We start from the raw sequence: 26,078 nt of genomic DNA on the forward strand, positions 1-26,078 counted from the left end.
GGCAACCCTCACATTGGGTAATATGTTACATCACAAGTGATGTAAGAAAAACTCAAAATTTACTATTTTAGGCTTACCAAGTAACCGACCGTTACCTAACTTTTTGTTTCCAAGATAGGCGTAGGTCTAGCAAAGAGGCCCAGATTTAAAATGTTATTAACGAGAATCCTCAAAAATTTTGTGTCAACCCAAATGAATGAAGATCCTTCTAGTTCAGTCAAATTTTAGTCGGAAGGTGGCTAATATCAGAAGATATTGTTTAAGATACGCTAATAAATTCACTTGGGGTCAAGTAGTGTGTTTGGCACTACATATATCTCTAGAAGTATACAATGTTAATTTTCTTTCATGAGTAAAAAATATCAACCAATATTTATGAGAAAATATTTATTATCCCCAAGTGTATTAATTGCGTATAATTTTGTCAACTTTCTATTCGGCTAAGACTTATTATGCCCTGCCCATTTTTACTTTAACTCTCGAGTAGAAGTTAAAATAAACAAATTATTTTACCAACAGGGAACATAAATTACTAATGGGCGGGACCTAAGTTTTTGAATTTCGCGACGTGGAACAGATTTCAATAAAAAAAATTGACCACCATTAATTATGATTGTGACGCAGAATGCACCCTGTGTTATAAAGAGGGCGGTCCTATTGCTGCTTCATTGGGGTGTTACTAGTCGGTAACGTGACGCCATCTCTATAAAATAACAACTAATTAAATTTTTAGTTTCACTGATGGGAATGACCACTATTTTTGAAAAGCCAAAAATTGTTTTTATAAGGATAGAATAGAGCTAAATTCTAAAGACAGAAAAGAATGAATTTTGTCAAGGAACAAAGGACCAGTTGACGTTATTATTTGAATTCTGGTGGATTTTTGGTTAAAAGAACAACTCTTGGATATTTTCAAAAAAAAAAAAAAATAGTACCAACAATACATTTTCAACAAAGCATAAACAGAAAGCATGCATTTATTTCAAATATACTTTCGCTTAGTGAGATTTTACAACTCTGATCCGAAACAGAATTGGATCGGAAGTTCACCAAGACGAAGGCATTTTTCTGTTTCCTTCTAAATTGAATTCCCACCATTTCCTAATTTTTTCAAGGTATTTTTGGCTGTGTAAATTTCCACTCAGCTGATACAAAATATTAGATTTCATTTTCACTATCCTTGGTACCATAAAATTCTCAATTCTTCTCCACATCTAATCTGATAATCGATAAATTATCTAATTTTACATGAGGAAGTGCTGGCAGATTAAAAGTTTGATGAATGGAATGAAAAAGTGTTTTCCTTGGGAGCGACAGCGTTCCTATATACGTATTACTGCTTGTTAAAGTATTGATCGCGGTTGCAGCGATTGCTGCAACCTAGTAAAGAGCAAACGAAGACCCATAATAGCTGAAAATTAAAATGTGTTTTGATTAAATTTTCGTAATATTTGTCAAATTTTTATAAATTATCAATAATCGCCATATGACATGGATTCAGCAATTTCTGTCAGGCCAGTATCCCCGGAGGGGGGGGGGACAAAAATTACTTTCAAAAAAGCATCAAAAATTTGTTTATATGCATTATTATTAATTTTTTCCAACAAACAAACACACTTAGAAACAATAGGGACAATTTTTCTCAAGACAGTGGAATTCCACTTCGCTCCCTTCCAAAAAGCTCTATGTTTCCTTAAACATTTTCCAACTCCTATTGAAATTCCTTAACATTTTTTTCCAACTCCTAGAGAAATTTTATTTCTAATTCATTTGAGAAATAGAAGTTCTTAAAGGAATTAGAAAACCTTTAATCTGTCAGCACTTCCCCATTTAAAATCAGATCATTTTATATAAAAATACAATATCAAACTATAAAAATATTAAACTTTCAATCTGCCAGCAATATCAAACTATCAAACCAAACTGCCATATCAAACTGCCAGCAATATCAAACTATAAAAAATTTCAAACTTTTAATCTGCCAGCACTTCCCCGTTTAAAATTAGATCATTTTATATAAAAATACAACTTTACCACATGATTTTAATTCATTTGAGAAATTTTATTTCTCAAATGAATTAGAAATAAAATTCTCTAGAATTTGGAAAAAATTTGTCTTACGATATTGATGTATTATAAAATGAACCCCCCCCCCCTGGATAAAGCTTTCATTAACACTCTTATCAATATTAAACTGAAAATTAAAAAGTAATGATGAAAACAAATTTATGGAAATTTTGAAAAAAAAGACCTTCGAAAACCCCAAAAAGGGCGGTGGATTAAAACGAAAAGCATATCATTGTAGTATTTGTAGTCATCATGATCGAAAACCCTCATTAAGAGGTTTTCAGCCCTCTATCTTAAGAATTGGAATTTTTTTTTAGCTTTGATAGCACTTATGTGTCCTTTCCCCCTTTTTTACCTGGCAGAATTGGGGTAGCGGAACATCGCAGAGGGCTGTTTAATAGCTCCTTTGAAAGCCATTGTCTCTATATGGTTATTTATAAATTTGTATAACATATTACTAAAATGAAAAAATTTCATGCAGGATTAAATTAAACCGGAGGAAACATTCAACCGGAGATTTTCAGCCCCTTCCCCCTACTTTTTTTTAAAACTCAAGAAAATCATATTTTAGTCATTGTATAACTGTGTCGCCTTTTTTCCGGCGCTAGTCTTAGTAAAGAGAAGTAGCTTCAAAAGTGATTCCTTCTTTAATAAATTACAGCTAAGAAAACTGTGTATGATACATTAATATATAAATATGGCTGCCATAATTCTCATAAGATCCATTACTATCTTTTTTAGTATGCTGGGGAAGGGGCAGTCCTCAAAGGGAATATGGCTCCTTTGTAGTTCCAATAATATCGTTAAAAGAACGCTTTATTTAGAAATAAGTGACATCATTTAGAATAAGAGAAGGGTACGTTCTCAAAGAAATTATCGCTCCGTCGTAGTTCTAAAGACACTCAAAATAAAGGGAGAGGGGAGGGGGGTCAACCCCCCCCCCCCCCCCGCCTCTGGGTGCGCTTAGGCTATACGATACATATATTTTTTTTTCATGTTTCATCTCATCGTTGGAGACAGAGTAAAGACGTTCCTGCTATCATATATATTGTGTAAACTGGAGTTTGGAAGCTAATGTTTATTTTGAAAAGAAAAGAATACTGGTTAGACAGAAAAAGTCTTGTTTTTTTTGTAACTAAATTGTTTAGTGTGTCAACTGTAAGGAGTTAGTATGCCATGTGTTTTTAAAATATTTTATTCTGTAAATGTTGCAATAATGTTCATTTTCTTTTCACATATCCTTCTCGCTGCTATTTAGCCCTTGTTTGATTGATGATCTTTTTTATGATAATTTGTCATATAGCTTGGGCTTACCATTGTATTTAGAATTATATACAAAATAGCTCTCCTTTTTTACTCTACCTTCTTTAAAGGTATTGACTCAACTAAATGCAGCCTTGGAAGAAGATAGGAGATCCCTAATGTCTCAAGTGAGTTTGCTCTTGGCTCAATATCACGACCTTTTAACTCAAACTCTGGAAGATAGGGATCATTACCATACGGAAGAGAAATCTTTCACGTGAGTATACTTTTAGATCTCTTGTGTATTTACCTCATTTTTTAATGTCTTATTTTATAGGCTAGGATAAGCAATTGAATGTCGGATAGTATTTTTTTTTTTACTATCTAATCAAACTTGTATAAAAAGCCAGGGGAGAAAACTGGGAAAAAAGAGTTATAGGCCATAGTATTATAGCTCCCAATATCTATAAAATAGTAATGTTTTCACTACTCACACTTTTATAAAATTAAACTGTACCTGCCAAATAAAGAAGCGATCACTTCTGACTGTGGTAAAAAAAAGAACTATATGACGCTTTTGAGACAAAATAATTTTGGCTTGTGCACGCTCCCGAGTATTGAAATCTCTGAATAGTAATTTCTTTGTACCGAACCAACTATGAGACGGTTTAATTTTCTATTTTCAGAAATCATACTCAAGAAAAGAAAAATATAATAGGGTGCTTGAGATTGCTTTTCCTATATATTTTTCGGTACTCTTGTATTAGCTGGAACCCACGCGATATATTATATAGGGAAGATGCTTGAGAAACTAGTCAAACGGGTGTCTTTTAATAGAGAATTGGATTGCAAACCGTGGTTTGTCATTGCGTTTACGTTATTTAAATTATTGTTTTTTTGGGTTTAGGGAAAAAGAGGTACCTAGGTTTGGTTAGGTTACGAATTTATTTCTCGCCTGGCTTTACCCCCCCCCCCCCCCCTCTAATCTCCAAAAATATTGCCCAAATTTGTTATTAAAGTATTATGTTTTCATCATATTTTGTTTTATTTCATTAGCATTAACCAAACTTCGCTTCTTGCCTGGGTTCCAGCTAATACAACAGAAAAAAAAAGTATTTTTCTTTCATTTTTTTCTTCGTAAAAACTATGGAAATATTCTATGGCTGGAAACAAAACAATAACGAATCCTCGAGGATAACGATCATCGATAATACCGATTCAAGATGGTATTGAGTGCTAATTCGAAAAAAAAGCAGAACACCACTGCATATATCCTGCCTTTCCACTTCAGCATGTCATATTAGACATCAAAGAGGTCGCTCTAGTTTTGGTAGATTGTTTGAATATTTGTAAGCAAGGAATTGTATTAGTAACCTACTTTCTTTAGGAATATCGATTATTATAAATTGTCGTTTACGTGACTATTGGATTACCAAAAAATAAAATAAAAAATCTAATGTTAAGGTAGATGGGGTTGTAGTTGTATTTACTATTAAATACTTTTTATGGAAAGCTGTAAAAATTTACTTACAATCTAAAAAATTGGTGTTTACATGAAAAATGAATTGACAGGAAAAACTAAAAATATAAGAAGCGTGTATTTTTTTTTTATTTTGAGGGATAGGTAAATAGTTACATTTAATTTTAAATGAAAAGCTGCAGAATTTAATACTTGTATTTCAGGTCCAGCATTAGTGAAGGAGCAGCTTAAAGAAGAATATAATTGGTTTGTTTTATTTTTGCAAATATCGTCTGTCTCTATCTCGTCTACTACATTTCTAGCCAACTGTTTTCTAGCCAACATGTTTTCAAGTGGTCACATGCAAATCTGTTTACTTTTCTAGTTTTAAAACCTCTTATGTTAATTTTAGGGATAAGCTAAATCATCTTATGAGACAGAAAGAAAAGCTAGAGGAGAAAATTATGGATCAATATAAAAGGATGGATAACAATTGTTCGAAAAAGTAAGAAATTTTATAGTTTATCTTGATTTATTTTCTGTGAGTGCTACTGTAAAGGCCTGAAAATAAGTACGTCTTAGAATGTACAAAACTAAGGGGGTTGCAACCGTTAGCCTCACAGTAAAAAAAAACGAGTCTTTTAGATGTTATTCTGAATAAGTCCAGGTTTTGTGCTTTGTGGTTTTGCGTTAATGCAATTGATTGAATGTTAACTTTTTACAAAAACAAGGATTTTCCCTGTAAAAACGAATAGTGCTTGAAAATGGTTCGCGATTCTTTTTTACGAAAGAATATAAAATACTTTTGCTTTTAAGCCAATTTGAATGATCTCCACATTCAAGCACGTGAGCAAACAACAGGAAATTCTGGATGTTTTTGTTTTATATTTATCTATTAAAATTAAATAGACACTCATTTAGGCTGTTGCCTCTGTTTGCCAGAAAATATCAAATCTTACCGAGACATTAGAATATTAATCAAATGAACACTTAGGATCTATCAGTAAAAGGATCAATTGAACAATCTTTGGACTTCTGAAGTAGCATAGACGGATGAACAAACAGTTTATTAATCTGATCGGTAAAATGTACCGTTGGCTAATTGAGGGATAAAGTAATCATGACCTTTCAAAACTTAGTATAATTCAGCGCGTTGAGGATAAGCAACAATAGGTTTTTTTTTGTTTTTTTTTTTAGAGAGAACACTACCTACCTTGCCCCTTCCCCTTCCTGGTTCATATCTCTGTCCAGATTAGAGTATGAATGAGCCTATGAATTGACTGAATTAAAACAGTGGATAAACTAGTCCTGTCAGACAGGACCTCTACTGCACTGACGGACATGATTCGGTAAAACTGCTATGACCGTGAATGCCCCGGTATGATTAAACGAAACTATAGTGCCTGAACTATGAATGTATTGAGGTAGTGGTAAATATGAAAAGGTAGCAAAGTCTTCAATTGGTGTAAAACCTTTTTTTAATGTCTCTGCCCCTCCCTCTCCCTCTATCCCCTCCACTCTCTCTCTCTCTCTCTCTTTCTCTCTCTACCTGTACCTCTACCTCTCTACCTCTCCCACCCCCCTACGCGCTCGTTTCGAACCTATGAGCCCGTTTGATTTCCCTTTTTTATATCTCTGTTTTATACCTATTTATGCATTCTTCTTACTTACTTTACCTTTTTTTCAAATTCCAGCACTGCCGGTGGAACACGTAGCTTCGAGTAAGCTTTTTTTTTCTTTGTAAATCCTTGCATGTTTTCTTGTCAGCTTCTGTGTAATGTCTTCTTTTTCCTTGAACAGCAAATATTGAAATGGGCGTTTTGTGGGAGGGCCTTACTAAAGTTAGCCTAGAAGGTTATATCTTCCCCTTCTCCCCCCCCCCCCTCCCCTTAAAAAATTCTTGAATCATATTATTATTTTATGATACTAAGTCAAATTGTAGTTTTCGGAAGTCTTCTTGAAAAGTTTCTTCATGTTTAAGAAACTTTTATGGTTAAAACGTTTCTTTTTTACTCATTGACTTCTTGGAAAAGAAAAATTTAGATGTTAAGTTGAGTTAAATCTACATTTGTCTTTGTTAGCACGGCTTTTACCCAAATGAAGAAGTAGGGCTATCGAATCTGTTGAAGTTATCAGATACTGAAATGTTTGGGGCAGTTTTTGCGAATATAAAGCAATTTTAAAGCAGTTTTTTTCTAGAATATTAGGGTCTTGCTTTAAAAGTCCTACGTGGTCCTAATGTACAGATTAAAAGTGCGTTTATGACTTCTTCAGAGCTTTTGAAGCTTTTTTATGGGAACTCTACTCCCCTCCCTCCTCCCTTTTTGTAAAATTGCATTCGCAATAGCTCCGTTCATTCTAATAATGCAAAGGAAATTTGTGATTTCCTGGTTGGCAAAAAGAATACAACTACGTTAACACCTTTTTTTAACCAGTAAATAAGAAGACAAGTCGTGTAAAGAATTGAAGCATTGAGGCTACATTTTGAAAAATGTTATCCTAAAGCAAGATAGATAGAAGGATTTCGTGATAATAAAGAGTACATATAAGTGGGATGAAGCCAAAAGTTAATAATAGGATCATTGACCCCAAGGCCAGATGATATCGATGAAGGATGTAGTCATTGAGTATCATTAATTTTTTTAGATATAATTGGCCTGGTGTGTAGACCGGATTATACTTTGACGTTGGCTGTGTTTTGGAACCCACATTTTCTCCAGGTTATGACGGTTAATAAGAAGTCTCTATATAGTGGTTTAGGATACTTACGGGGGATATTTGCCCTCAAAGTCCCCCTCCTATCTCTACTACCCCTATTCATAGTTGTATAATGTGTAGTTTCTTTAAAAAAATTAAAACATTGATGCCCGCAGGGGTTTGCGGTAGGGGGCTGAAACCGCTTACCCACAGAAGTCTATCAGCTCCCTACTCCGATAAACACCCCTAACCCCTAATAACTTTACGCTTAATCTCACCTTATAAAGGTAAAACGGAAAGGTATACTTTTGTAACCTAATAATGGACTTTAAGTTTGGTGGATAATCTGTAATATTTATGTAAATATATTTACTTATTACTTTTTAAGTATATTTACTTTTTAGTATAATATATTTACTGATCTTCTCTGTAACTTATTTCTGTATGTCCATTTCTTGGTATTCGATTCAAGTTTTGTTTTGGTACCGTAAAATGAGTGAAGGTTTGTTTTTTTATTAAAGCAATTATTCCATATGGAAGCATATACTTGTCTGGGAATATACCGAGTTTTTCTAATTAAAAACCTTCGAAAAATAGTTATTTGTGTATGCTATTTGATCATACCGTATTTCATCCCTGTTGCATGATAAACAAAGCAAGTATTTCAATATCATTTACAAATATGGCTCAATGAGTCCATGTTTTATGTGCTTTACAGCTAATGTTCTAGTAATGGGCCGTTTTTTCAGGAGAGGATTTGGTTCAAATTTAGTCAGGAAGATGAGAAAAGCAAGTACGGATTTGATAAATCGAGTCCCCAGGGTGAGTTGATTTCAGTCATCGCTGGTTTTTTTTTAGTTTTTTATTTTTATTTTTTTTTTGGTTTTTGTGGCATTAATTTTTTTTGTAACTCAGTTCAGAATAGGTTGATTTATGCCTCTACTCTTTCTAAAGTCTTTCTTTTTGGTGTTCCCAACATTCTTTTCCTTTTTATTTTGCAGTCTTCATCTCTGTGTCTTTTTTTTTTAAATGCCCTTTTTTAAATGAACTCTGAAATTGCCCCCCCCCCTCTCTCCAAACGGTTCCAAACATATACCTAGACTATAAACATAACTAAGAAAACACTATTAATGAAATTCTTACTTTATAATATGCAATAAGTTTCTATCAATCAGTTTGTCATCTTTTTTCCATTTTCATCTATAATTTAAAATAAATTTTTAAAACAAATATTTTATTTTACAAGACTCTTCTTAAAAAAATTTGAAAAATGGCAGAGTATGGATTTTGTACATCGATAGGATTTCTCAAACGTTTTTAAATATAGATACCGAGTGTATGATTTATACCGCCATTTTTCAAACCTTATACAGGAGATTCTTGTGACATCGAATGACATGATATTATCAACAATGATTCAAGAACGTTTATGAAAACAGAAAGGAATATGACAGTGTGATTAATTGAGATTTGCTGCATATTACTTAGTAAGAATTCATCAGTAGTATTTTCTTTAGTTTTTTTTTATAGCCTAGGGTTACACCTGGGACCATGAGAGGGGGGGGGGGGAGAGGGTGTATTGTCAGAGCAGTGAATATTACATTTGGAAAACACGTCAAATCGGGAATCAAATGATGCTACCCTTTTTGTTTTGTAGTTTTTCCTTCAGTAAAGCCGTAACTTTACCATGTTGCCCAGTTGTTAAACAGTGAAGTGTACAACACGCTAATATTATAGCTTAAACAATGCACAGTTTCTTTGAATATCTCTAAAGACTGAAAAACCGTTTTACCATGGTGTTTGAACTTAGCAGAACAGTCTTAAGATAACTGATTTATAGTATGTCACTACTACTACTACTACTAACAACTCACCGCAACATCAAGCCGCCTGTGGCCAACACAGCTACGCACGCTCCTCCTCCATCCCAATCTATTCAAAGCCTCCCTTTTTACATCCTCCTAGGAAGTCCCCATTTCCTTTAAATCTTTCTTTACGACGTCCTCCCACCCCAGACGAGGACAACCTGCTTTCCGTTTACACCTAGACCGTTGGCCAAAAAGAACAATCTTCGGCAATCTGTCATCCTTCATCCACACAACGTGCCCTAGCCACCTAAACCTTTCTTTCACTATAGCCCTAGAGAGCGGTATTGAACCACCTTTTTCGTATACCCTATTTCTCGGGAAAACATCTCCTTAAGCAATTTCTCGGGAAAACATCTAGCAAATCTTCATCCGCTTTTCTGAGCGCCAATGCTTCAGAGCCATATTTAACCACTGTCACCACTGTAGCTTCTAATATTCTAACCTTGGTTTGCAGACTTATCTTCCTATTCTTCCAAACTTTTTTTAACTGTGAAAAAACAACCTGAGCCTTGGCTGTTCTACTTTTAATATCTTGACTGCTCCCACCATCTTTACTAATAATACTACCAAGGTAAGTGAAGTGGCCCACCTGATCAATCTTTTCATTGCCCAACGTCGCCTTTTTATCTTCACTTATTCCTCGTCTTAGTGACTTAGTTTTCTTAACATTAATTTTCAAACCTATTCTAGCACCCTGAACACGCAAAACCTCTAAAACTTCTTTCATTTTGTTCACACTTTCATCTAGGATGCTTAAACCATCAGCATAATCTAAGTTCAGGATACTTTTTCCTCCCGATTTGATTCCGTGGTCTCCAATTTCCTTTCCTGTGCTCCTTAAGACAAAGTCCATCAAAATAATCCATATAAAGGGAGATAGAACAAAACTTAACTGCTTAACTGCTGATTTAATACAAAACCAGCTGCTAACCTGTCATCTCACAGTATGTCACTGAACAAACATTTTATCATTCTAGTCACGGTCAAGGAACAGAGATGGAACAGAACCGCTGGATGGTAATGACAATTCATCAGTCAGCTCAGGTTCCGGCTCTGCTTCGTTGGATAGTGGGTCAGAGAAGAGGAGTTCTCCTCAAGGTATTCAAATCTTTGTAAAAGTTTATACCTAGGAGATTTCATTTTTAAAATGAGGTTTCTATTTTTTATACTGTATGTTTGAGTTTATATTTTTGGGGTTTTTATTTGTTTACTAGCGGACCTCTGTTGCATTTGACACGATTAAGTAGGATACAAAAATTCAAAATTATTTTTCCATTTTTCCATTTGCAATGTTTCTTTGGTCGGCTTTGATATTTTCGACATTTAGTCGAAAAGTTAGTCTTTATTTAAGCGGTCTAATAGAATAAGAAGAAAACATGTCGGAATTCTTTTTTTATTTTTTATTTTTTTAAACTGAATCGTGATAAATTAATGCTTGTGGATCATATAAATTTAACAAAATGGATTTATAATCAAATAGTAAGTTTGAAACCGATGTTTTAAGCCTTTTTTATAGCCAAAAACTACAGAACAAATTTATCATTGCCCTTTAAAAAATTATCATTTTCAAGGGTCCAAAAAGGGCTTAAAATTAAATTTGCGACAAAAACGATTATTATATTCGGAAAGATCATAAAACAGGCGTCAAATGGTATGTTTACTTTATTTGTAGGTCAGAAATGTTGACTGCTCCACGTTTACCGATCTATCTATGTTCATGTTGATATCCCTTACTTAGTGGAAGAAATCTTCTTAAGATCTGTCTTTTAATAAATCACAATAAAATTTACAACTATGTTGACATATATCTCCTGTTAGATACAGTTTTTTTTTACAGCCATATTATTTTACTTATCCTTTCACTATAATCTTTTTAAGTCTTATTTCTTTGCTCTCCAATATTTTGAACTTGGAAATAAAGTTTGTATTTAGCACCCATATATTCTATGTATATTTTCACTTATTCTGAAAAATTAGCGTAATCTAAAATCATTTTCAATTATTTTTTTTCTTCTTATTCTTTGCTAATCAAATACTCTTCCTTTGGAAGTTTTTTTTTCGTTTGCTTATCTCTTCGTTATATTCTTTGACCTCTACAATTTTAGCGTAAAAATTAAGTTTCCTATTTAGCATCCATATATTTTATGTGTATTTTTTACTTAATCTGAAAATTTGCTTAATTGCTTAATTAAATAATTTGCTTAATTAAATAAAAAATTTAATGAAAATTTTTTATAATATAAGCTGCATTTTTCTTCTTTGTCTTCTTTTTCTTCTCCCTACCTCGTTTAAGCATTTATTTTATTTTTGTAAATAGATATGTTGAATGGAGACACTCATGCTTTATTGGAAGAGGATGAAAATGAAAATCATAAGACGCCTCCTGGGGCACTGTTCCGCCGATCAATGCCGATTATTTCGCTCTCCTCTCTTGAAACAAACTTCAAGTAAGTTTTCGTGGCTATTATGGTTTTTTAGGTGGTTTGTTTTCGTTTGTTTTTGTTTTTGTTTATTGTTAGATGCAGCCTTAGATATGTGCTTTTTTGCTAAATGAGTAGATGTTCATTGTCCCAAATTCTATGAGAGAACCAACTAGCCAGAGACATTGACTGGAAAACGTCTTTTTTTTAATGCCCACATTTCAAAGATTAATCCTTGTGTTGAAATTTTTTTAGTACCCTGCTGACTGACCCTATTTCTTTTTGGCCAACTGTCTAGAGCTAAACGGAAAGCAGGTCGTCCTCGTCTGGGGTGGGTGGACGTCATAAATAAAGACTTAAAGGAAATGGGGACTTCCTGGGAGAGTGTAAAAAGGGAGGCTTTGAATAGATTGGGATGGAGGAGAAGCGTGCGTAGCTGTGTTGGCCTCAGGTGGCATGGTGCTGCGGTGAGTTGCTAGTAGTGGTAGTAGTAGTAATAATTGATGGTAAGGTTTCTCTCTCTTCTCTTCTCCCCTCCCCCGTCTCTCTCTCTTACTCTCTTCCTCTATCTCTGTCTCGCTCTCCCTATTTCTCCTCTCTCATTCTCGATCCATATGCCAATCTATCTCTATGTAAGACTAGAGAAATGTATGTATGCTCATTGGATTACTCTAGGGAAATGCATCATGCTCCAAAACAAATAATAGAGATTACTTTAGTGACAAAATCAACGTTCATAGGTCACACCCCCCCCCCTCCCCGACCCTGAACATTTTTAGCCATCTATGTACTCATTCACAGTACCAATCTTTTATCGAAAATAGTCCTTTTCATGTATTTCTTTCCTAATTTTGTCTTTCGAGTACACTATAGGCGTAACAAGTTCAGATTTCTTCTGTTCAGTCTAATAGTAGTAAAAAAAAAAAAAAAAAAAAAAAACGAAAACTAAACCGTTTATATTACCTAATGAAAAGCTTAACATTATAAAAATTTCAGTGCAGTTATAAGAGGAAGTTACGCAAGGTTGAATCCGATGTACTTGGACTCTCTGCCCTTCCCCCTTGAAGAAAATCCAAGATTGTAAAATTTTAACGTTCTTTTTTCTTTTTCACATTTTATTACAAGCTTGTCTAAATGTAATGACTGTAAATGTCTTTGGTCTGAAGCAAATACAGGTGCGCATTACCAAATTTATTTGGAGTCACGTAAGGGGTACACAGGAATGTCTAATGGGGGCCGGAGGGATTCAAAACTTGCCTTTTCAGGCCTAAACATCGTAAATGCTTTTTGAAAGTGGGGGTGGGGGGGGGGGAGGGAGGATCTAATAGCACTGGGATAGTTTTTCTCGATTTTTCTGTGTCGGTGAATGGTTATAAAACTGGAATACAATTTAATTATTCCCTGTCTTTGTAAGAGTAGCTCCTGTCAGAATTTTTTTTTTCTTTCAAAGTCTTTTAAAGTTTGTTGATGGGTTTTCAGTTGGTAGCATATCTGCACTCAGTTCGAAGTCTGGAGTTTAGAATGAAAGGGGGCTCGTGCTTCAGTAAAAAAAAGTGCTGAATCGCATAACTTATATCGTGTTTTGGGATTATCATAACAAAAGACAAGAGAGTAATTTTCCTTTGGTGGACTTCGCTTACTTTTTTTTTTTTTTTTTTTTTTATATGAGCTAGATGGTCACTTTCTATATTCTTAAAATGCAAGTATTGAGTTTGCTGTCCAGGTACACTATTTTTTTTTAAAGTTTAATTACATTTCGTGAGACAGCCTTCTCTCTTTATTTCCAGAGACAGAGGTAAATCTAGATTTTTCGTATGCTTGCTTTAGTTTTCATTTTGGAGACTCAAGCTGGTGCTAAATTGAATCCATTTTATGAAGTAGGTTTGGCTACGGTGTTCGAATGAAGCATGTGCATTTTCTTACCCTCTTATCAAGGCGATTGTTAGGTTCCAGTGTCAAAAAACTTCTCGTCCGAATTGCAGACTTTTTAATTGCTCTGTAATACAGAACAATAATTAGTAATAACAAAAGCTGTACAAGAGAGATATACAAAAACTTTAAAATATAATCTCAAAGCATTTGCTTAGGTTGTTCACCACAACTCGACACATCACACCTATATTCCCCGATAGTTACTCGAATTTTTTTTATTGAGATTCTCTAGTAAATATTATCATTGAGATGGGCTCATAAAATTTTCTCCCTTCATTTGAGAAGGAACCCAATTCTGGAAACTCAAAGCTAAAAAGCAGAATTTTGAAAATTCGGGTCGAGGGAATTTTTCTCAAACTTTGCATATGCTCTGTTCATCAAATTTTGGAACATCTACGATATTTTGAGGCTGTTTACACCAGGCTGACCATAACTAATACGGATTTTCTGATTTCCTGTCATTGAAGATCTTACCTCTTTCTTCTGAAACAAGAACTAACCTGGTTTTTAATAGCAAACTGATCGCAAATTATCATCAAGCAATTTTTTTAAGAATAATTTCCTGTCTTGCCATTTTTTTTATTTATTTTTTTTTTTTTAAATGAAAAACTGCAGCTTCTTAGCCAAGAATAAACATTAAAACTGATATTTTAGTTCATAGAAATAGGAAAAAAAGAAGAATTCACACAAGGGGATTATTTGATAGACCCAAATAAGTTTGAAGAGATACCAAAAATGCGAAAACTCTTACTACAGCAGTCAAGCTTATGAGTTTACCCAAGCTTATCAAGAATCTGTTTTATTGTTATGTCAAATAGATTGACTATAACGTCAAAAGAAAACTCAGTAAAGCTTTAGATTATGTAGATGTTATCCTGGGTGGAAAATAGAAGGGAAAGTTTGGACTTTGAATTTGACTTTCTTTTTTTCGAACTGGAATGGCTTGTCGAAAAGTAAAATTCAGTGATAATAGCATACCATTTTGTCTCTATGTGGGAATAATGAATATACCAAAAAGGGACATTTTTAATGAAAAATAAGGTATTTTTCAAAACGCAGTGGTAGGGGCAAACCAATCCTGGGAAGAGAAACCCCCCCCCCTCTCGATTGTCACCACTGATTATTGTAAAGGCTTCAAAATTAATAGAAGTAAGAGCCGCCCAATCTATTACTAATTTGTGAAACTAAAAGAAAATCTTATTGCTCCCAAATATACTGAGGAGTATTTTGACGGTTTATTAAACATTGTGAATGAACATGAAAGGAGGACTCTTAGAATAATTTCAGTTTTTTATCGCTTTTTTTAAAATTCATTTTTATGCTGTAAAAGCATCACGTTATTTTTTTAACTCCGAACCCAGAAAATGTAAAGCCAGGCCAATTATGTAAGAATTGTATTTATATAACTTGCATATGATTGTAAAAATATTAACGCTTTGGGGGCTAGGAAGGAGCTATAGTCCTAATACTGCCTCGAGCAAAACAATGAATTGTACCGTATTTGATTTGAGACACCCCAAAGTTGTCTTGCGAAGCTACTTCTGGAATAAGCTTTTTCAATCATTAGGCCCAAAATATATATGAGAAACTCATCTGAGTAGTGTTTTATTATTAGTACGATTCACCAGATAGTAATTTTCACTGACTTCCAAACAGAGACACCTCATCAGTTTGAAGCTATGATATCTCGTTGAAGAAGGGATCTCCTTGAATGAAGAATCTTTTTTTTAAGGCGCCGAAATGCGAAAAAGAAAACTGCCCAAGTCAGTGGTAGGGAGCCACCCCACGGATCAATCCCTGTTTGGAGCAAGAATCGCACTGTACGAGATTGGTATGAGTGGTCCACCCGCCTTCCAGAAAAAACTGTGTGAAATAATATACTTTTCAGATGTCTGATTCCCTCCCCCTTTCCAGAACCGCCGTGAAGATCCTTCTACAAGTTTCCAACCCCTTGAACTAGTTATGTATACCTGAGTTACTATTGCTTATTTAGCAACCTATTAGGCAGAACTTTGACAATAAAAAAATTACGATATTTTAAGATTTTACACTCCCCCTCAACTATACAATCATGAGAATGACCCTGGGTATTTGGCTTAGTTCGTTGTTGTAAAAACTTTTTGCACATTATTTATTTATTTTTCTCTTCTATAATTTTGCTTATTTTATTTTTCAGAAATTCTCATTCGAGTGATACCTTAAATAACTTTCATTCTTTGGACTCGAATGAAATCCAAGTGGGAGAAGAAGCCGCCAATATGCAAATAAAAAACCGTAAGTTTAAAGTTAAGGATTGAAAATTTGAAAATGAAGAGATGTTGTTTCATTTTCTTGTTATATAGTAAGGTTTGTAGTATCGTCAATTACTTCATGATATAGCGCTAGTCTTGGCATGCATATAATTACTGGGGGGGGGGGGGGGGTTAGACCATACAATAAGAAATTAAGTCTTTAGAAGCCAAATTGGCTCACAAAATAAAGAAATATTACTAACCTAATGCTTGTGCTTAGTAGAAACAGTGGTTACCACAAAAATGGGAGGAAATTAGAAACTTGTAGCACATTTTACCCTCTAGCTCAGCAGGTGATTTTATGCTTGGGATTTGAACTAACTAGAAATATAAAAAAAGAAAATTTATTTAAAACAATTTTGTCTAATTTATTAAAAAGGTGTGTTTTCTGCTACCAGGAAATTCGAAAGTTTTTAAGACAAAAAATGAAAGCGTGTACCTGTCATGCTGTATTTTATAACTATTCATTTTGTCTTCTTAGTGTATTTACAGATGTTTTTGCTTTATTTCACTATTTTAGTTTTTCTCTTTACTTTTTGGTAAATATTTCAAGACAGAAAAGTAAATCTTTTTACATTTCATCTTAGCTATTCTTCATATTTACATATTTTACTAAGAAATATCGCTTTTAAAACTTCATTTCTACACCACGCCTACCACTCGCTCAAACAACTAATACTCATAGGTAAAACGCGTTTAGAAACGATTGTACGTAAAAAATCATCCGTTTCTCCTTCTAAATGGGAAAATAACGTGATAATCAATATATTTATATCAAGCCCGGGCAAGTACTTTAGGGTAAATCATCTCAAACGATGCCCTTACTTTTTGTCATTAATTTCATTCATTCCTTAATCATAAAAATTGAGTCAGAGAATATTATTTCTTAAGTAAACTATAAGCTGGTAAAAGTGACAATTAACTAAGTCGAATTTATGTTTATGCACATGCGCTAGGAATGTTTTCAAAGGCCGTCTTTGATAGTTTCTGAAGAAAGTTATCAGTTTGTACATGCAGCATGTGCTCGGTACTTAGCCAACATTTAGTCTATAATCAATGATGCTCACTGTGATGCCTCGCTGATATTGCATAACCTACATAATTACAAATAATTTTTCACGTTCTAAAATTATAAAAATTTTTTCTTCTATATAGAAAACATTCTTCGTATCTTTTTTGGAAAGCAAATCCACTTGTTACATCTAAATTTACGCTTTGGAGCAAACCAAGTTTCATCGTAATTCATTCTGTTCTTCACATCCAGTGTTGAAGTTGGTTGCATTCAATGACAATGCTATCGCTATTTCTACACTCGCTGCTGTACTATTGACCTTACAGCTATAGGAGTTATGCCACTAAGATGGGGATGGCATGGTAATGTGTTTAGAAGGACTATACCACTTCATTAAGCAAATTTATTTGCGAACCTTGAATTTTGTTTAGTATAGGCCAGCAGGCAGAAAACTAAAAACATATTGCAAGCCTAAAAGATCTTATCTTGATCCGATTGAAGATTTTTGCAAGTTCTGCGCTAGATGATAAGACAGGTACTAGCTGTGATTTACTGAATATTTGGCGGGACAAACTAGGCTCAGTATTCATCAGTAAAGTAAGGAAAGCGTATATTGCTCCCACTGCGTAGTTTGATAAACAGCATGCCTAAAATTTTGAGCTGCTTAAAATACCCAAAATATAGTCTAATGTTTACGCTATGTTTGCAGCAAGACTTTCCTTGGACTCCTCAAATAGTGCCCACCAAACCTTTGATAGGAATTCAAGTTTCAGTGCTTTAAATGCTGGTTCGAGACGCCCTCTAGTTCTTGGTGCTGAAAGTAGTGGGAATGATCCGATCAACAATGATAGAGAAGCTGATGAAACTTTAGTGGGTTGCCGAGGAGACGAATCTTTCAAAGCGGAGGTAAGATGTTCCATTTAAATATGATTGCAAAGACTAGAGACAATTTTTTATTATTATATGATTACCAAGGTATTTGGATTTCCGAGTTCATAATTTGGCCTTGAATAAGGGCCACTGAGTGGCATTGGAATAATGGCTATAGTCTATATATATATATATATATATATATATATATATATATATATATATATATATATATATATATTATACATGTATTTATACATATATATTTTATTATAAAATTTTTCAATATATAAAAAATTTATTATATTTTAAATATATATGTTTATATTGTATATATATATTATATATGTATATATTATATATATATATATATATATATATATATATATATATATATATATATATATATATATATATATATATATATATTTATATATATATATGTTTATACATTACTTATACATATATATTTTATTATAAAATTTTTCAATATATAAAAAATTTATTATATTTTATATATATGTATATATATTATATATATATATATATATATATATATATATATATATATATATATATATATATATATATATATATATATATATATATATATATATATATATATATATATATATATATATATATATATATATATACATATTATATATATATATATATATATATATATATATATATATATATATATATATATATATATATATATATATATATATATATATATATATATATATATATATATATATATATATATATATATATATATATATATATATATATATATATATATATATATATATATATATATATATATATATATATATATATATATATATATGTATATATATATATATATAGCCTATAAAAAAAACAAAAAAACAACAACATCTAGCTGGTGCTAGAGGTGCTGGAGAAGACCACCAGCTAGTGGATTTCATCTGCCGGCGATCTGAGCCATTAAAGCATTTGGGGGATGAGGCCGAGACTGCTGTTGCTGTGAAACTAGGAAAAAAAACCAAAAAACTTTCAAATATTAAAAAAAGAGCTCTTGTTATTATCCTAATGACAACTGAAAATCAGTGTCTAATTTATTTGATTTTGACTTTGAAAAATCTTAAAAAAGAGTCTCTCTCAAAGGAATTTTTCTCACATTTCAGAATTTGATATTTTTTTCAATAATGAACCATAAAAACCTAAGAACTGCTTTTGCTCGGATTAAAGAAACTCTAGCCTAAGACTTTAGAAATGTTTGATTTTTATAAGGATTCAGAAATACAAATACAGCGAAAACCAACACTTCTTTATTGACAAGTTAAAACCCATATTAAGTAAAGTAGAAAATGCCCTTGGGATTGACTATATAAGATATTTCTAACTTGAAGGTAAGAATGTCTATGAAGCCAACCAATCTGGCGATCTGACACGTGTTGGGTGCTCCTAGCAGAAGAAATCGTCAGCAGATTGGTAATTTGTCATCATTGCTGGTGCCACGAATTTTGATTTCAAAGAATGTTAATTCTTGGATTTATTTTAGACTTTATTGTTTTGATTTTTGATAGAAAGTCCTCGATTATTCTGTAGAATTTAGATTATTGAACATTTGTCCTTTTTTGGTTAGCGGGTCCTTCCAGGAGTAAAAAATGGTTTTAGTAGAAAAATACCTGATGCTATTGTTTTCTTGTGGCACATATGGAATTTAGGTCTAAGGTAAGGAAAATAGCTTTGTAGAAATTAATTAAAGATTTGTTTTTAGGCCTGTCAAGACGATCGAAGTATTTGTGGAGTGACTAGGACAAAGCGGCCTAGTGGAGTAGCCGCTCCTATTTTAACACCAACTAATAGAGTGGCTCCATTATTAAGGACAGATGTGGGGGGTAATGGAAATCGTATTAGCTCCACTCCTATTAATGTGCCCAGTCCTATTACGACCCCACAGCCCAGGTAAAGTATCAAGAACTTGCTTATTATTTTTTTCAAGTTTGAAACTTGCACTTTTTCCATTTTGCACTAATCAAATGAAATAATACCAATTTTCTTCTTTTCTTTTAACCCTATAGCTAGGACATCAGCTACAATTGCTATTATACTATAAACTACAATAAGCTACAATTACTAGGACATAACATACAATTGCTACTAAGGTTTATTTCACGGTGTTGTAGGAAATTTGTTCCATGAAGTTGCATCAAATTAAAGACGCAACTATCGAATATCACATGATATTTTGCATTTACTTAAAAATGATGGATATGCTGTTTTGTGTCTAGTATGAGCCATAGATTTATTACTTAAATATATGCCAGATAAACAATAAGTAGAACAAAAGGGAAATTACACAAATTTCCATTGTCTTGTATAAAAATTTCCATGTTGTTCTACTTATTATTTATGATGGAAAGGCAGTGTGGTCTTCGTCGCTATTTATATGCCAGATAAAATAAAAAAATCATTGTAATGCACGAGCAGGTAAACAACCACCATGCAGCAAGATGTAATGGCAGGTTCTCTCAGGAAACCTAAAATAATAAATAATGCCCGGAAAGAAATTTTATGAAACCTTTGCTGATTGTATGGAAGCCAAAGTATATTGAACTCCCAAAATCGTATGCTCTTTGCTGTTCATTTATAAGTTAATACGTCTAAGGTGCGAGTATGCTGTTAATTCTTATTAATTGGACTTCACCATGTTGCTAACGATAGCTCAATAATCCAATGGAGAAACAGCGTCCCAGTTCGTAAAAATATTTGCTTCGGCTTGAAAAAAAAAAAAAAATACGGCTCATTGGTAATGTTGTAACTTAATGGCTCAGTCAACTTAACCCTTTTACCTCACCATTCATTCAATCAAACCCCATTCAATTCAACTCCACGGGACTCTGCCCTTCTTCAACTCAATCCTGTTAATCCCAACTCTCATTCAACTAAACCCCCATGTATTCCAACCTAATTTCAAGTCAGCTCTATTCAAATCAACCTCATTTTTTAAGAAGAAGTGGGACCAGACACAACTTTTGGTGACTAAAAATAATTTCAAGTCACCTTTTTAAGTCACGGACTTGAAATATGACTTCATTGTGTTTTGCAACAAAATTATACAAAATACGTTTCTATGATTCAAATGTGTGCCTTTCAATTAGGCAGGTCAAGTCTTGGCTACAAAAATGGGTATTCCCATGAAGGGGTCGCAAAAATAGCTCTTAATATGACTTTTTATATAAATATTCTGCTAGGTTTGATAATTCAAACAACTCCTGTTCATAAGCGGAATATCCATCTAAAACTGACTTGTCACGGGAGGGGGGGAGGTGACTTTTTCAGGGGTCAGAAAATATGCCCAAGAGCTTTTTTGCGTGCCATCGGTTTGGAACTTGTATCCTTAAGTCCCTTAAAGTAGTATAAAATAAGAAAGACTCGTACAAGAGTTAACTAATAAATAAAAATAATTTTATTTTTTAGTCAAACTTTGATCATCTGTAACAAAAGATCTGTTATTTAATTATATTATTGATTTAATTAAGGTTGATTTGAACAGAGTCTAATTTGCATCAGGCAGTGTTGAGTCAAATTGTTGGAGTTTATTTGCAAGTGTTTGAGCTGAATGGAGGTGTACTACAATGGCGTTAAGTTGAATTTAACAAGGTTGATCTAAATGGAGTTGAATTAAAGAGTGTTGAGTTAAATATGGGTTGCCCCAGAATTCAGTTGAATGGAGTTGAATTACAAGGGTGCTCTGTTGATCGTTTCATTCAAGTTTACAAAGTTTTGTTCGCCATCTTTCTGTCCAGTTTTTAAATGCATGGAAACTTTTTTTTTCCTAAATTAAACGTTTAAAATTAACATGATAGGTATTTGTCTGCTGTTGCCAGCAGTTTTTTTATTTTAAATTCCCCAGTACTATAGTGTAAACATGACTTTTTTTTCATTTTGGCAGCCAGTTCAGACGCAATGTTAGAATGGTCTCTGAACCTGTAAAATGACCATAAAAAAATGGTGTACTGTTGTACTATAATAATATTATAAATGAGATCAAAATAGGACGCATCATGCAGGCATTTCCATTTAACAGTGCAAAAAAGCTGTAATATCATTTGTAAGTTTGTAATAATCTTCTTTCCCTTTTTGTGATTTCTTCAGTAATGCCTTTCCAGGCTAAGTATTAGTAGTTACAGGTTAGGAAGTCCAATGTTTATGTACTTACCATCCGTATTGCAACAGATATAAAAGCCCAGATTTTTTAAACTGATAAGATTACCAATTTGCGATATATATAGAAAGAAGAAGAGAAATGTGCTGGCACCCATTACCACTACGTGTTTACTGATCAAAGTATTTTTTATTCTGTAATTTAGACTTGAAACAAACCTCGGTGGTAGCAAATTAAGAGAGTATTGGCCCAAAACAGCCTTGAAATACTTCTTTGGAGGGGGAATGAACGGCCACGAATAAAGACAGTTGAAATTGATATGAATAAAAATGTATTAGTACTATTACTAACAACTCTACTACTAAGTTCTCATCGTAGCACAGAGCTGTGCATGTGCTGCTGCTTAAAGCAACAGAGCTGCTTTTACAACTGTTCACGTCCCTGTATATATTATCTTTGTCCAATGAAAGACAGGACGTTTTTGAATGTGGTATGAAGAAAATACAAAAACTATTGAAACAAAGGAGGGTTTAGGAGGAGAAAGAATGATGTAGGATATATATGAATGGTGCGAAAATTGATAATGAGTTAACCACGTGAAACAGTTTACATATTCTCTGTTCCTTGATTCTCGTCTCTTAAACTTTTAGTAGTGTCGAGAAGTGGTAGATGGCAGAAAGTGTTATAAAATAAAATAGAATTTATTATTATTATTAAATAGATTAAAAAGGATATTTCTTCTATAATGTTCTCTGTAAATTGAATCCTTCAAGATGCTAAATACAGCTGAATGAATGTTTGTCTATTCAATTCCTACGATTCTGTTTTATTTTAGCTAAAACTGGTTTTATGAACTCTTTAATTTATTTCTTTTCATACTTTGTTTTCACCGAAATTGTGTCTCTATTTATCTTATTCGGATTCCATATCATATTTTAGAGGTACTCCCAGTCTAGTCAATACAACTCATATCAACGTTAGCATTGAAGAAAGGTCTAACGAACCTCGTTTACCACCGCCACCAAGACCTTTCCCAAGAACAGGCGTTGATTCTACATCAGCAAGGTCCCTCCCATCAGATAGGTAAGCTTTATTCTTGTAAAAAGATTGTATATTCTTTTATTTCTGACAGGATGGGTGTAGTAAATAATGCTAGGGATGACTCTAAAAGACTTCCTTATTTCTTTATTTATACATTCATGTAAGTAAAGTTCCTGCCCTGGTATATGAATATAGTCTGATCAACATCTATGAAGGGTACGGTACATGTTTACATTATCTAAAATTTTTCTTCCTTATTTTCTACTTAAGTAAAAGGGGCTTCGTAAAATAACACTAAAGGCATTGTATATAAGTAATGGCCCCTAAGACTAAATAAAGGTATTTGTCCCCAATGTCTATGTATTCCAATTACCCCCCCCCCCCACCCCCCAAAAAAAACACAAGATACATTAATTTCTATATTGAATTTACTATTATAACAGAAAAGGGTATTTGTATATTTATAACTACTTCCAGCAGAACTAAATAAATTTAAAATCTTCACTACAATGTACATGTCCTAACTCCTTTTCTTGATAAACTGACTGATAATATTTCCCTGTTTTTAAGATTATGTAAAACTAGAGCTTCCCCGACAAAAAAATCAATATAGGATTTCTTTTGTATTGTAGAAATGTAAAGGGCTGTTTCTGAACTAAATTAAGAAAAATTTAGTTTTTCTTAAATTAATTATTACATAAGTTTAGCTTGAATTTAATCTTTAAACTTGAAAGCAGCAAGAAAATGGACGTGTTTACAAAGTATGATTCTACACATTTAATTTGTTCGCATTCTAATTACTGAAATAGACAGAGTTCACTGTGACAAATTGTAAAAAAAATGAATGTAAATAAAAATTCAAAAGGAAAGACAAAGAAATATGAAGTTGAGAGAAGAAAGTATATCGTCCTTCCCCTGGATAAGAAGGTAGGTATCCTCAGCGCAAATAAAAAAGAATTTCAAATGAGCCGTCAAAATCTATATACAGTATGGACTGAAAAAACAGACTCAAGAAGCTAAAATTAAGCAAAAGATACAGATCGATTGTACATGTGGATATTTTTTGTTCACCTGATATCTCTTTTTAAGTCCACATTGCTTTAGCTTTTTACCTATTTTCTTCTTCTTTGTACATATTCTCTTTTTTTGTTCCGAGGAACGCTTCGTTGCTTATGTACATGTTCAATTTTGTAACATTATTTTCTTATCTGAACCTCACTCGCCATATTGGCATATTGGTCTCTAATTCAATTTATTATTGATTGTTAAATTGATACTGATTAATCGATAGAGTTACAGGAAAAGATTTAGAGGAGAATGAAAAAAAGTTTCTGACACCTTATAGGTGAAGGAAGATATGTTTGTGATTAAGGATTAGTAACAGTGCTAAAAGGATTAAAAGATAATAAGGCCCCAGGTACTGATAGTGTGGTGAATGAGTTTCTTGAATATGGTGATTATGAGGTTAGAAATAAGCTACTAAAGATTATGAATATTATTTTTGAAAAAGAGGCAGTACCTAGCGGTCTTAGCAAAACCTTAGTTAAACCTCTGTGTAAGAAAGGTGATAAGAGTGAGTGTGGTAATTGTGGAGGCATTAGCCTAGTATCTGTAGGTAGCAAATTACTTAGTATGATTTCACTTTTTAGACTTAGAGATGCTGTCGACAAAGTTTTAATAGAACAGTGCGGTTTTAGGAAGGGTAGAAGATGTGTCGACCAAACTTTCGCTCTGAGATTAATAATTAAGAAGTGCCTGAGTCATCGAACACCTTTAGTCCTCAGTTTTACAGATTATGAGTAAGCGTTCGATTCTGTTGATAGAAGAGCTTTAGGGAAGGTCTCATCCTTGTATGGTATACCAGACAGATACAATAATTAACGTGTTATGTACTGGAATAACACTGTTACGGTTGAGTTAGGAAATGAAGTTAGTAGCTAGTTTGGTATTATATAAGAAGTTAAACAGGGCTATGTTGTATCTCCATTTATATAGATCATTTTGACGGGCTTTGTCTTAAGGAGCACAGCAAAGGCAATGAAACGACACGGAATCAAATGGGGAAGTAAAACTTTCTCGGATTTAGATAATGCTGATGATTTAAGCATCCTAGGTGAAAGTGTTCGCCAAATGAATTAATATTTAAAGGTTTCGCCAGTTCAGGGTACAAGAATAGGTTTGAAAATTAATGTTAAGAAGACTAAGTCGCTTAGGCTAGGAATAGATGAAGATGAAAAGGTGACTCTTGGTAAGGAAAGGATCCATCAAATGGACAGCTTCACTTGCATAGTTTGTATTATTAGTAAAGACGGTGGTTGCAGTGAAGATAGTAAAATTAGAATAGCCGAGGCCCAGGGTGTTTTTTCACAACTGAAATAAGTTTAAAAAAACTAGGAAATAAGTCTGCGAACAAAGATTAGAATATTCGAAGACAGCATGACAACTGTGGCCGATTATGGTCCTGAAACGTGGGCGCTCCGAAAACGAGGGAAGATTTGCTAGATGTTTTCCAGAGAAATAGCTAACTGATTTTTTTTAGGTACCCGACTGACTGGCTGTATCTCAAACAGTAGGATGTGCGAAAAGTGAGGTTCAGTTCCACTTTGTAGGGCTATAACAACAGAAAGGTTAGGATGGTTAGGGCACGTTCCGTGGATGAAGGATGACAGATTGCCAAAGATTTTCCTTTTCTGTCAACCGTCTAGGACTAAACAAAAAATAGGTCATCCTCGGTCGGGGTGGGAGGATGTAAGAAAAACTTTATGGGAAATTAGAACTTCCTGGGAGGGTGTACTGAGGGAGGCTTTGAATAGATTGGGATGGAGAAGGAACGTGTGTAGCTGTGTTGGCCTCAGGTGGCTTGGTGCTGCACTGAGTTGTTAGTAGTAGTAGTAGTAGTTGTAGTAGTAGTATTAGTAGATTGTTTTCACATTTATTCACTTAGTCGTACGAAAGAACAAACACGTGCCTTGTTTCTTGCTGATTTTTTTTTATGATTTTTTCTTTACTGATTGTTT

The 26,078-nt window shown here is 33.3% G+C and overlaps 1 protein-coding gene across 2 annotated transcripts in view; it reads left to right on the forward strand.

Annotated features, from left to right (window-relative positions):
- Girdin (protein girdin) overlaps nt 1–26,078 on the forward strand; it is a 245,079-nt gene that overhangs the window by 216,144 nt on the left and 2,857 nt on the right. The window contains exons 23-32 of one of the 2 annotated variants that reach the window (XM_089093322.1): nt 3,441–3,586; nt 5,181–5,273; nt 6,463–6,489; nt 8,215–8,287; nt 10,311–10,431; nt 11,651–11,780; nt 15,862–15,959; nt 17,698–17,894; nt 19,630–19,817; nt 22,960–23,103. In XM_089093322.1, the coding sequence (XP_088949448.1) occupies nt 3,441–3,586; nt 5,181–5,273; nt 6,463–6,489; nt 8,215–8,287; nt 10,311–10,431; nt 11,651–11,780; nt 15,862–15,959; nt 17,698–17,894; nt 19,630–19,817; nt 22,960–23,103 (1,217 nt within the window). The remainder of the gene's footprint in view (nt 1–3,440; nt 3,587–5,180; nt 5,274–6,462; nt 6,490–8,214; nt 8,288–10,310; nt 10,432–11,650; nt 11,781–15,861; nt 15,960–17,697; nt 17,895–19,629; nt 19,818–22,959; nt 23,104–26,078) is intronic. The other variant, XM_089093323.1, reaches the window with a different exon arrangement.

The sequence above is a fragment of the Artemia sp. Qi Xiang Cuo genome, chromosome 8 (genome assembly GCF_049724085.1).
Source record: "Artemia sp. Qi Xiang Cuo chromosome 8, ASM4972408v1, whole genome shotgun sequence".
NCBI lineage: Eukaryota > Metazoa > Arthropoda > Branchiopoda > Anostraca > Artemiidae > Artemia > Artemia sp. Qi Xiang Cuo.